General features: G+C 37.6%; 1 protein-coding gene across 3 annotated transcripts in view; it reads right to left on the bottom strand.

Annotated features, from left to right (window-relative positions):
* Positions 1 to 13,510, bottom strand: part of LOC117995698 (uncharacterized) — an 85,391-nt gene that overhangs the window by 28,274 nt on the left and 43,607 nt on the right. For all 3 annotated transcript variants that reach the window (XM_034983688.2, XM_069509044.1, XM_069509045.1), the window contains exons 3-4: positions 1,958 to 2,023; positions 1,030 to 1,172 (exon numbers count right to left, since the gene is read on the bottom strand). In XM_034983688.2, the coding sequence (XP_034839579.2) occupies positions 1,030 to 1,172; positions 1,958 to 2,023 (209 nt within the window). The remainder of the gene's footprint in view (positions 1 to 1,029; positions 1,173 to 1,957; positions 2,024 to 13,510) is intronic.

Here is a 13,510-nt window from a genome sequence, read left to right as displayed (position 1 = left end):
AGCTTATCAACAAAATCCTTACAAGTCTTATCAACAGGTTTAATTAATAACATAGATTCATTTTCATGACATCGTCAATAAAAACAAAATGGTTTGCACAAGTTATGTTCTGTTAATTTTGAAATAATGATTGATCATCATCATCATCATCATCACTAACCGATAGATGTCCACTGCTGGACATGGGTCTCTTGTAGGAACTTCCATAATCCTGAATCTAGCGGCTCCATAAAACTCGCTTGATGTTGTCTGTCCACCTAATGAGGGTTTTGTTCTAACTGTTATATTTTGCGGACTACAATTCCTCTATCGGCAGCGGTTAGTGAAGTGGAAACTTATATAACTTAACTAAACTATCTAAGTATAATATCTAAAATGGATTTACTGGTTTACGAACAAATTCCAAATTCAATTTCTAAAATGGATTACTGGTTTGCGTATAAATTCAAAGTTCCTAACAAACTGTTTCCAAACTACGAGTAGGTACAGGTAGATTAATTGCTGCAGCTGCCCTGAAAAAATACTAGCTCGACAAAACATAGCAAAAAGAAACAATACCTAAATAGAAAAAAAACCAACCAAGTGCGAGTCAGGCTCGCACACTGAGGGTTCCGTACTACAGTCGTATTTTTTCGACATTTTGCACGATAATTCAAAAACTATGATGCATAAAATTAAATAAAAATCTGTTTCGAATGCACAGGTAAAGCCCTTTTATATGATACCCCACTTGATATAGATATCTTACTTCGAATATTGAAAATACTAATTATTAGTTCATGACCACAATTTTTTTTGTGTGATCTAACCCTAAATTCACGGTTTTTCGATTTTTCCCCTAAAGCTAGCTATAAGACCCACCTACTTGCCAAATTTCATGATTCTAGGTCAACGGGAAGTACCCTGTAGGTTTCTTGACAGACAGACAGACAGACAACAAAGTGATCCTATAAGGGTTCCGTTTTTCCTTTTGAGGTACGGAACCCTAAAAGTAAAAAGAACATTCCGTCCCATGTCCTATTTACCTACCAGTTCACTTGCATTTGCGTCCTTGTCGTTGTCCAAAGATTTCCATAGCCTCCCCCCCTTCAATATGCCTGCCCTCCTTTGCCGTAGTGGTGAGCTGTCACACGATATTCGCTCGTCGACTTCAGCCGTATCACTTTCTTCACCTAGGGTTTTGTAAAATACTTTTATTTTAAAACAACAAATCGGAATTTTTGTTATCTTTTTCCAGGACATAGCAGAAACATCTTTTTCTGCTCTAAGACTTAGCGCAAACGCAAACCATACTCTCTTTCTTCTTTCTTTCAATTGAAAAGAACAGTTGCTCTTCAAAAAACTGAGCAACTGTTCTTTTCAATTGAACAAAGTTTTACTTTTTTTTTATAACTAAGTAGGTAACTGTTTTCATTATACCTATTTAGTATTGCATGAGCACAAATAGTACTCATTAAAGTGAGCTTTCGACTTCCACATTGACATGGAACTATTAATATTGTACAAGTTTTTAAGTTCAAGTTTCGCACTTTACGGTTCCAGTTGCATAAATATTTTCATTTCACATTTTTAAATGACTTACTTAAGTTTTTTCAGCAAAAAAGCCTATCTATACCGATTTGACAAAATATAATAAGTAAGCGGGCATATTTTTAAGAAAATATTTTTTAACGAATAGGAAAACGAAGAATTGAACAAATATTTTTTTCTGAAAGAATCTATAAGACAAAACTGTTCTATCTAAGTATCTAAATCTAATCTAAATCAGCCTGTGCTGTCCCTTGTCTGGGAAAAGGCCTCCCTCCGATCCTTCCACATTTTTTTATTTCATGCCTCTTCAGGCCACGTAACTGTAAATTTATCTAATTCATCACGCCGACGTCGCCTCGGCCGACCACGCTGGCGTTGATGATTCTGGGGCGTCCAAAAAGACTGTTAAAAAGTAAAAATTACTCACTAGTTATTGGTGCTGTAGTTGGTGACTCGTTTGGCATTTCTTCTATGGCTACATCTAGTGCGTTTTCTGAAACAAAGATATTATTTTATAATTGCTTAGACACTTTTTGTGGTGTAGAGACCCTGGGGTTGCTGAAGCCATGCAGTCTTAGCGCCAAAAAAATTCACAAGACATTTCCTCGCGATTAATAGCCTCATCTGCTGACGAAGGGCTGGCTCATTTTATGCGCAACGGATCAGCCTGCCTGTACAGCGCGGAAATGCAGCCAGTATTCTTGTAACACATAGGCTTTTTTTATCCCGGAAAATCAAAGTTCCCGCGGGATTTTGAAAAACGTAAATCCAGGCGGATAAAGTCGCGGGCATCAGCTAGTTGATAATAATTTATTATCATTTTTCTTCGGTTTCGGTTTAAAGAATTTAAAGAATTTATTCTCAAAAAGAACATACTGTTCACTTACATTAAGATTAATTATATATACATTTTAGTTTCTTCAGCTTTTTATCTCAGCTACATGACTTCCTAGTAGCAGCCGCGAGAAATCCCGTCTTTAAATGAAAAGCGCATTCGGAATCACTGCACAAACGAACGTTAAAAGCAGTAACCATGAATAACAGCTTATCATAAGGCCAAGTTCAGGTCAATGAATATGAACTCGCAGTGTCTAACAAATGAAATATTTCCAGGATATAATGTGAAATGTGGAAAATTGTTGGACAACCACTTGTCTCGAGTGAACCGCATCTCTCGAAATGTTTTGTTGAAGTCTCACGCTTCGCATTTATTGTGAATATTGTAGTCAAAGAATAAGGTTTTTAGGGTTCCGTACCTCAAAAGGAAAAACGGAACTCTTATAGGATCACTTTGTTGTCTGTCTGTCTGTCTGTCTGTCAAGAAACCTACAGGGTACTTCCCGTTGATCTAGGATCATGAAATTTGGCAGGTAGATCTTATAGCTGACATTTGGGGATAAATCTGAAAATAGTGAATTTAGGGTTAGATCATACAAAAAAAAATTAAATTGTGGTCATGAACTAAATTAAATTAGTATCCTCAATTTTCTAAGTAAGATAACTATATCAAGTGGGGTATCATATGGAAGGTCTTTATCTGTACATTCTAAAACAGATTTTTATTTATTTTTATGCATCATATTTTTTTAATTATTGTGCAAAATATCGAAAAAATACGACTGTAGTACGGAACACTCATTGCGCGAGCCTGACTCGCACTTGGCCGGTTTTTTGATATATTTCATTGCTTTTCATATAACTAACTAGCTCGCGATTTCGTCTGCGTGAACTACATTATAGATAACTAATCTTTACAAAGAACACACCCTTCAAATTTCATGTCTCGACTAACGGTTTAGGCTGTGCGTTGATACATAAGTCAGTCAGTCAAGACTTTGAATTTTATATATACAGATCACATTTAAAATTGATCATGGAAATATTATGTAGATATTAGTGTGGACATGCTTAAATCGACAACGCATTTAGCGTTGAAAATATTTTCCATTTGAATTTTACGCTTTAGTGCATAGTTATAAAATACAAAATATTTTTATAGCACAACAAAGTTTGCATAGGGAAATTGGAAAAAATATTTTGATAAAAATAATAGTACCTATGTCAGTGATGTTACAAAACGTAGTATCTACCTGCTGTAGTAGATAGGTAGGTTATTAACATAAAATGGAAAGGAAATAATATGAGTACTTTACTTAAATCTCCGTAAACGATCAGGCGGGTCACCTGATGTTATAATATAACAAGAAAACTCACCACAGCGCCAGCGTCTTCGCATATTCGAAGCAAAATCACCTGTCACGAAATATAAACGCACGCAGCCTAAGATCGGTGGAAAAAACTCTATTTAATTTTAATTTTTTAATTCAGAAAAAGCTACAAAAACTAACAAATCGAAGTCATTTGAACGTGGATGAGATCAGACTGTCTTTCATTTCCATTGTTTGAGCGGCAATCCTTGCTGCAACGCAGGCATGCCTCAGTTTACTATTGTTCTACGGAACTGCTTTGGCAGCGAAATGTCGACGTTACGATATGGTTACTCTCCTTTCAAAAGAAATTTGATTTATCCCTTCATCTGAATAGGTATATAACGCAGTCACAATATAATATGTGGTTAGGTATACCTATAAAGCTCAAGTAAGGTCAGGTTACCTTGAGGTAGGTAATTCGATTGCACACGTGGGAGGTACTAATTGGCCAATCTTATTTACAGTAATGTTAAACCAAGCACAATAAAATTAACAAGTTACTACTTCAACACTGGTCAGCGTTAAAATGATTTGGTAGGTAAGTATTTAAAAAAAAATGATGCGAAAATAATTACGGATCAGCGAAAAGGATGACTGAGCAGCGGAAATTATTGTTTCTCAGCATACTATACTAACTTGTTAAAACTTCTTCGAATGAAATAAAAAATGTAACCATTAGGGTAATGAAATGGTCAAATGTTGGGCCAGAACAATGTCTGATCACCCAACTCCAAGCACTTCTTTCTTGTCTATCCTACTTTTGAGTGTGTTTGTAAAATACGACGCTAAGAACTCGAAAAAGTCCTAATGAAGCCAAGTAAGCGAAGGGGAGAGATAGCAAGCGAAGCGAGCCGCTGACAACCATAGCGGATAAATGATCGAGAAGGTGAATCTAAATGAACAGATGACGAAGAAAGTCTTCTGGCGTAGCCTATTTAAAAAATTTGACACCCTTTGACTCCCATATAAAAATTGAACAAGAATTTCTAAAACGTAGAATCTCCAAAATAGGATTATAAAAAAACTGACCAAGTGCGAGTCAGGCTCGCGCAACGAGGCTTCCGTACTACAGTCGGGTTTTTTTTACAACATTTTGCACGATAATACAAAAATTATGATGCATACAAATAAATAAAATCTGTTTTAGGATGCACAGTAGAAGCCCTTTTATATGATACCCCACTTGATATAGTTATCTTACTTCGAAAATTGAAAATGTTCATGACCACAATTTTTTTTGTGTGATCTAACCACAAATTCACGGTTTTCAGATGGCCTAACGTCTGCTATAAGACTTACCTACCGGCCAAATTTCATGATTCTAGGTCAACGGGAAGTACCTTATAGGTTTCTTGACAGACAGACAGACAGACAGACAGACAGACAGACAGACAACAGAGTGATCTTATAAGGATTCCGTTTTTCCTTTGAGGTACGGAACCCTAAAACTACCAAATTATATCAAAACCAACAAAAATCAAAATCTAGCAAAATCATCAAAACAGCGAATTACCTAAGTACTATAAAAATAAGGTCACCGAACTGATTGTTATTGCTATCCACTTTACGTTGTATTTTTACCCACGTAATTATGGGTGATATCTAAAGCGATCAAGTAAAATGAATGGCGTCACCATATTGCCGTGGGTGGTCGTTTCGTTCTAGGCATGGAGATCCAATATCCCTCTAACAAGAAAAGAAAAAAAAATACGTAGCCGGGCATCAAAGCATTCGGTTTCACACGATATTGCCGTAGATTGTGGCTTTACAAACCTTTCAGTTCACTTATTTGGACTTATAGAGAGAGAGCCAGCGCGTGCCAGACCTTCGTCTCTATATATAAAAATGAATCGCTAAATGTGTTGCTGATCGCAAACCTCGAGAACAGCTGAACCGATTTCGCTAATTCTTTTTTTATAATACTCCTTGAAGTACCTACTACTAGGATGGTTCTTACGTAGAGAAAAAATTAAAAAATTGGCTGAAAAAGAATCGACTGTTAGGCGGTACGAAGTTCGCCGGGGCAGCTAGTTATTTTATAAAAACTGGAAGTTTCTCTGCGTATTGTCCCAAACACTGGGAGGACTGAACGTTTGTTTGGATCGTGGTGACTTTGGGAGATAACAGGTAATAAAGGTTTAAAAAAACTTACGTCAAAGTATAAAGTCTATATTTTCTTCAGCATACCATTAACAGAGGTCATGTCCTGTCCAGGGTGCCCAAGAAAACGTTCCTCGCAGTGTTGGGGACAATATGCAAGGAAACTTTCAGCTTTTATTAAATAACGAAGGTCTGGCACGCGCTGGCTCTAAGTACATCAAAAAACCGTAAAGCTCTGGCTTGATAAACTGTTTGCCTTTGTCAGAGATTCTGAACGATACACGTGATACGTGTGCTCCGATTCCGTGTGTATACTTTGAGGTATTTTTGACGACCTCCCTGGGCGCAGTGGTAAGCGCTGTGGTCTTATTAGTGGGAGGGGTTTAGAATTTTATAATTACTAAATTTCTGGTCTGTTCTGGTGGGAGGATTTGGCCGTGGCTAGTTACCACCCTACCGACAAAGCTGTGCCGCCAAGCAATTTAGCGTTCCGACACGATGACGTATAGAAACCAAAGGTGTACATGGATCCTTGTAAGTTGTATTAGACGAATTATAATGTTACATTTTAATACACGGTGTTCTCCATTACTAGGTACATACCTGTAGTAAAGCACTTATATATACTTATATTATAAAGAGGTAAAGTTTGTTTATAGGGGGTGATCTCTGAAAGTACTGAATCGAACTGAATTTTGAAAATTCTTTAACCAGTTATAGAAAGCTACATTATTCATGAGTGACAGACTATATTTTATATTCAAAACATTAGGGATCCCTATGAATATCGTAATAAGGTATAAGTCCCGCAAATTGCTATTGCGCTGGAACCATGTCCATTATCGAAATGACGTCATTTGACTTATAATATTTAAGTTAAAATATACCATCGGCTCGAAACTTCAGTCTAGTGCTGACGTCACTAAAATGGCAGCCACGCGCATTAGTAATATACCCATGCGATGCCGGGGCGGGTCGCTAGTCTATGATATAAAAGTTAGTACATTGTCGATTTACTTAATCTATTGGACCTTTCCAAGAACTTCTACATTTGACTAACAATTCTACGCTTGGCAAGGATTTTCACAATGGAGTCTGGCACGCTGCCAGACCCTCGACTCGGCAATCATATTTATGACAGCTTTCTTTATATTCTTATTGTTATTCCCGTTTATCGTTCGTTGTAAACGAGTTATGGGCCCATTTTTACAAAGCAAAGCTTTAATTTATCCAAGAATAATTTGGTGAATATACAGAGGTGTATAATGAATTATATTTTTTATCCGACTACGCGGCTAAGCCAAAACGAAGGGATGATTTAGGTAGTGTATGTATATATGTATGTATGTATGTGGGTTGTTCCGTGTTCATCCTATGAGGTCTCATCCCAATGATTTTTATTTCTTAACTCAACCAATTTGTATTCCTTACTCATCCGTCAGCAAATATTTGTTATTATTTGTTACATGAGTATACCTAGTAGTATGAGAGTAGAATTTCAAATTTAGAGATAATTTTGAGTTCATAAATATAAATATGTAGGTATAGTACAAGATTATAATATTATTATACAAAGCGACAGAAATACAACTAAACTATATTTCAGCATTTATTATGAGGATCGTATAGTCGGGTTTTAGTTTTGAACTTTATCTTGTTAGCTAGCAGTAATACCAACTAGTTTTGCGGTACGAGCACAGTAAAATAAGTGCCTCGTAGTGTGTGTGTTTCTATAGATTTTGTTTTAAAAATTGTATACTGTGTTATAGTAATATAATGTTATGTAAAAGCTTTGATCAAGTAACTCATCAATTTTTTCAGACGACTTGAGCAACGCGATCGCAACGCGTGACAGCAACGCACGACGCGAGGAAGGGAACTTTCTTTATTGCATGAAAGGCTGCGCTTGACAACAATCATGCTTAGAAAAGCAATGATGAGGTCTAGGTTGGAGCGCGCTTGCTTAGAGGATGCCTATTCACGACGACGACGTCGAGTTTTGAAGGTATTTACTTGCATCACATGAGTCCTTACTCTGTGCTAGCACGCTGCTTTATTATACACTAGAGGATGCCCATGACTTCGTCCGCGTGGATTTAGGTTTTTAAAAATCCTGTGGAACTCTTAAATTTTCCGGGATAAAAGTAGGTAGCCTATGTCCTTCCCCGGGTTGCAAGCTATCTCTGTACCAAATTTCGTCAAGATCGGTTGAACGGTTGAGCCGTGAAAAGCTAGCAGACAGACAGATAGACAGACACACTTTCGCATTTATAATATTAGAATAGTACAAAGCTTGGCGCTCAAAGTCTACCGTTAGACACAATGTTGATGACAATATAAATATAAATTAATATAGGTACATGAATTCTTGATGCGATATATTGAACTGAGAATATAAAGTCTGTTCGCTGACTTAGTGTCGCTACACCCGCAGGCACACTTAATATTTTTCTTTTATTATGTTATTTTTCACTGCGTTTGATAAATAAAATAATATGTTTACTATTCCAATTTCTAAGAATAAAATAGAATACTATATCTACTTAATTCTTATGGTTATTGTAATAAAATACGAATATAAATAATAAACACAAGTTGGGTAGCGACATTATGTTAGTGAACAGACTTTACCCACGTATTACCTATACGTAGCCAGGTGGGGGCGCTTTGGGGGTCTAAGATAAATTATTTTGCTTCATCATCATCCTCATCATCAACCGATAGACGTCCACTGTCGGACATAGGTCTCTTGTAGGGACTTCCACACGCCACGGGCTGGCGCCGCCTGAATCCAGCCAGCGGCTCCCTGCGACTCGTCTGATGTCGTCCATCCACCTAGTTGGGGGTCTTCCAACACTGCGTCTTCCGGTGCGAAGTCGCCATTCCAGCACCATGGGACCCAAACGTCTTTCGGTTTTACGAACTATATGTGCCCTGCCTATTGCCACTTCAGCTTCGCAACACGTTGAGGTATGTTGGTTGCTCTAGTCCTCCTACGGGTCTCCTTTTATTTTGCTTAGTTTTTGCCAATTTACCATTTTCTTGTGAATATTACCTACTTATATCGAAAATTTCAAATGGGCCGGGCAATTTATCAGCCATTTCTCATCTGTAACAAATAGGTAACAAAGGAAAAACTGACTGGCTGATTTATCGACGTACAACTCTGCTGGGTTTAGTCTTCGTAGGTTTGCTCTATGTCGTCGATCTAGGAAAGGATTTTGAGAAATTCCGCGTTTAAATAACCTAAAAGTACAGATTGCATTTTCTTTTAAAGGTTTAAATAAACTGTTTTTAAACTCGAAACCCTGCAACAGACCGAGTCTTTCAAAAGTTTGTCCGCAGATATTGTACCTACCTGTAGAGAACGATGTTTTTTACCTTTTAACTTATCACAGAGCAACCAACTTTCCCGAACTTTGTTATCGTACGTGTGAGTAGGTAGTTTATATGGCGGTGACACTCGGGAAAAACTTTTGTATATGTGTGTAAAATACTTTAGAAAGTTTCCGAGCATAGTGAGCTAGCACGTGAAATAATTTGTTGTTGTTGCAGAATAAAAATTATATATATGAATTTCTTTATGCAAAACTAAAATGACCAAACCAAGACCAAAATACATTTAGTATTTTTGTACAATACAATTAGTAAAATAGTAATAGCTTTGGGATTACTTTTTCACTTAATTTTTTTTTTATATTTTAATCGATGCCCTTATTATAAATGTGAAAGTGTGTTTGTTTGTTGGTTTATTGATTTTTCTTCAATCACGGCGTGACAGAGCAACAGATCTCCGTGATTTTGCATGGGTATAGTTAAGGAAGTGGCTGGATGAGGAAGGCTGGGGACCGGGTGTGGTGGCGCTCTTTAGGGAAGGCCTATGTCCAACAGTGGATGTCCACAGGCTGATGATGATGATGATGATGATAGTTAAGGACCTGAAATGTGATATAGGCTACTTTTTATCCCGGAAAATCAAAGAGTTCCCAGAGGGATTTCTAAGCACTAAATTCACAACAACGAAGTCGCGGGCATTAGCTTGTGTATTATAAAAACTAGCTGATGCCCACGACGTTGTTCGCGTGAATTTAAGTTTTTAAGAATCCCGCGTGAGATTTTTGATTTTCCGGGATAAAAAGTATCCAATATCACTCTCAAGGTGTCTAATTGTGCCCATGTAAAAATCACGTCTATTTGAGGCTCCGTTGTGACGTGATTAAAGGACAAACCATCAAACAAACACACTTTTTCATTTATAATATTATGGGTAGTGATTTGCATAGGAATTTCCCTAATTTCTTCTCCGATATTATGATTAAAATTTCTTTTAAGTATGAACTGCATAAAGAAGAAGTCTATTAAATGGATGTAGGTATTTTTTCAACGATGTCTGTATCTCTTTAAAAATAAAAGATCCGAGTGTTCATCGTTAGTCGACGCCTCCGGGTGCATCCAGCTTTAAACGAAGTTGAGATAATCAGATTTCCGAGCGAAAAGCTGGAAAAGGAAAGCTGTATTGTGACAAAAAGAAACGACAAGAAAATTTCACGGTGCATTTGGGTATGTTCCATGAAATTTTTATTTTTTATTCTAGCTATAAGGATTCACAGCTATTTACAGAAAGTATTTAAATTCAGGTATTTATAGGAAAACTAGCTGATGCCCGCGACTTCGTCCGTGTGGAATTTGCCCTCGGGAACTCCTTAATTTTCCGGAATAAAAAGTAGCCTACGTCACTCTCCAGGTCTTTATCTATACCCATGCAAAAAATCACGTCAATCCGTTGCACCGTTGCAACGTGATTGAAGGACAAACCAACAAACGCACAAACAATCACACTTTCGCATTTATAATAAGGATACTGATGTAATAGATAACTAGATGATGTCCGTGACTTCGGCCGCGTGGATTTAGTTTTGATTTAAATTTCTAAGGAACTCTTTGATTTTCCAGCACATGAGTAGCCTATGCCCTGGGATGCAAGCTATCTCTGCACCAAATTTCATCAAAAATGGTTTAACAATGTTCCGTGAAATGTTAGCAATCACACAGACAAATAAACACACTTTCGCATTTATAAAAATTAGTATCTATGGGTTACAAGTTTTCACAGGTAAAAGTTTCCTAAGAAAGAAAAAGTTCACGTGGAGCGTGGAAAAAGGATTGTGGTCCTTTACGATTTCAATGTCAAAAAGAATGGACGATCTTTTTATATTCGAAGAGATATTTGGTTAAGCTAGAGTTTCCTAGAGAGCGGTACCCCTCCCACACTGGCCATGATGTGGTGTTGAGTGCCTTCACTGCAATTTTGAACACACTGCACCGCCGCGCGCCGCTCTGATAGAAAACCCTTTACACAAGTAGATATGATCTACAAGGTTTATAGACACACTAGCTGATGCCCGCGACTTCGTTCGCGTGGAATTAGGTTTTTTTAAAATCCCGTGGGAACTGTTTGATTTTCCGGAATAAAAAGTAGCCTATGTCACTCTCCGGGTCTTTATCTATACACATGCCAAAAATCACGTCAATCCGTTGCACCGTTGCGACGTGATTGAAGGACAAACCAACAAACCAACAAACACACTTTCGCATTTATAATAAGGGTACTGATTCCATTGTTGTGACGAGCAATAAAGCTGGCACGTACCTGCATTATTTGCGTTTCTAAGTATGTAGTTACCTACTCGTATATTACAAGCTAAGCTAAGTAGCATTAACTAATTTCCTGTCTACTTAATATGAGCGCTTAGAATATTATTATTATCCGTTTAATATCACAGGTAATGGAAGATTTATGAGCGTTCATAATATATTATTACACTAAGGACCTAAGTTAAAATAAAATTGCTTCTCTTTCTTTCATTTTAGTCATACAAGCTGATGCCTGCGACTTCGTCCGCGTGGAGTTAGTTTGTTTAAATCACATGGGATCTTTGATTTTCTGGAACAAAAAGTAGCCTATGTCACTTTTCATGCAAAAAATCGCACCAACATCCGTTGTAGTGTCATTAAAGAACAAACCGATTACCGATAAATTAATTAATTGCTAAGTTTCGTGATCCCTTTCCATTAATCCAGAGTTCTGTTGGGATAATGCGGTGGGTTCCCAGATCCTTTCTGCATACAAACAACTTGACTAGCGTGGATTTTGATTTTCTAAAGTCCTGGATTTAGTTTGTTAGGATTTTTGGATTTTCCGGGATAAAAATTAGCCTATGTCTGTTCCCAGGATGTAAACTAACTCTGTATCTTTCATCAATCAAAAATTGGTAAGACTGTTGGATCGTGAAAAACTAGCAGACAGACAGACATAGATAGACTGTCGCATTTACATATAATACTAGCTGACACGCCCCGGCTTCGCTCGGGTGGAGTTTAGAAAATTGAGGGGGAGGTTGAATTATGTTTTTCTCTCCGTAAGAACCATCCTCGTACTTCAAGGGATATTATAAAAAACGAATTAGCGAAATCGGTTCAGCGGTTCTCGAGATTTGCGATGAGCAACACACTTAGTGATTCATTTTTATATATATAAAGATTACCTAGTATGGAGGTATGGATATGGATTCAAGCTGCCTAACGAGGTATTTTATCTATTTAATGACTGAAGTGCAGCTGGTAGCGAGCGTCTGGAGGGTGCTTCACCTCCTTACAATGTCTAGTAATACTTGAGATCGACCCGCAAGACAGCAACTTTAATCGTTTGCCGTTATAGACATCACTACCCATTACTAGTGGTTCGCCCCGAACTAAGACCACGCGGTATCCCATAATTCCCATAAGATAGTTTTAATTATAATATACTAGCAGTTGCCCACGACTTTAGAAGCAGGTAGCCCTATTGTTGTGACTCTTACTGTTAGAGCGAGATAGCTAAATGCATTTAGGCTCTTATATGAACGTGATAAAATGATTATTTCTGTCCTTATCACCGTGGCCACTTTTTTATTTGTCAAGATGTATTTGTACGTGAGGTCTTGAAAAACAACGTGAAGTGAGGTTATGTTGACTCAAGTATTTGAATGAAATAATCATAAATAATTGATATATTTTGTTTTGTTGTTTTTTGTTTTTGAAGTTATTGTGCAATGGGAGCTTGCTGTAGGTATATATACTAGACCACAAAAGCCGAAGTGAACATTTGAAATAGAAGGAATAACATTTCACAAGTAACCTCTGCTTGAGCGAGAGCCACTGAGGGTGCCACGCTAGTTACAGATCGCGCGGCGAGAGTTTGGCTTTGACCTTCGGGTGGAGGGGATTACTGCGCATGGGTACGTACTGTAGGGAACGACTGGAGCAGTGGAGCGCCAATCAGAGCACCGCGTGCGCCTACACACCCGCCCCGCACCCCACTAATTGCCCGTTGATACCCAATTTCTGATTTCTGCGCAATAACGGTCAAAGCCAAACTCTCGCCGCGCGTACTGTACATATCTGAAAGTGTATATATCTGTGTTAGAGATAGCTTTTGCCATAGACTAAGGCCATAGATAATAATATTCTTAGTCTAAGGATTTAACCACAGGTTTGCAACTAGCGTGGCACCCTCGGTCCCTCTCGCTTAAGCAGATTTTCTTACTTGTGAAATGTCATTCCTTCTACACTTCACGTTGTTTGTCAATACTCACGTACAAATACATTTTGACAAACAAAAAAAGTGGCCA

Source organism: Maniola hyperantus, chromosome Z (genome assembly GCF_902806685.2).
Source record: "Maniola hyperantus chromosome Z, iAphHyp1.2, whole genome shotgun sequence".
Lineage (NCBI taxonomy): Eukaryota > Metazoa > Arthropoda > Insecta > Lepidoptera > Nymphalidae > Maniola > Maniola hyperantus.
This window is presented reverse-complemented; position numbering and strand designations above follow the sequence as displayed.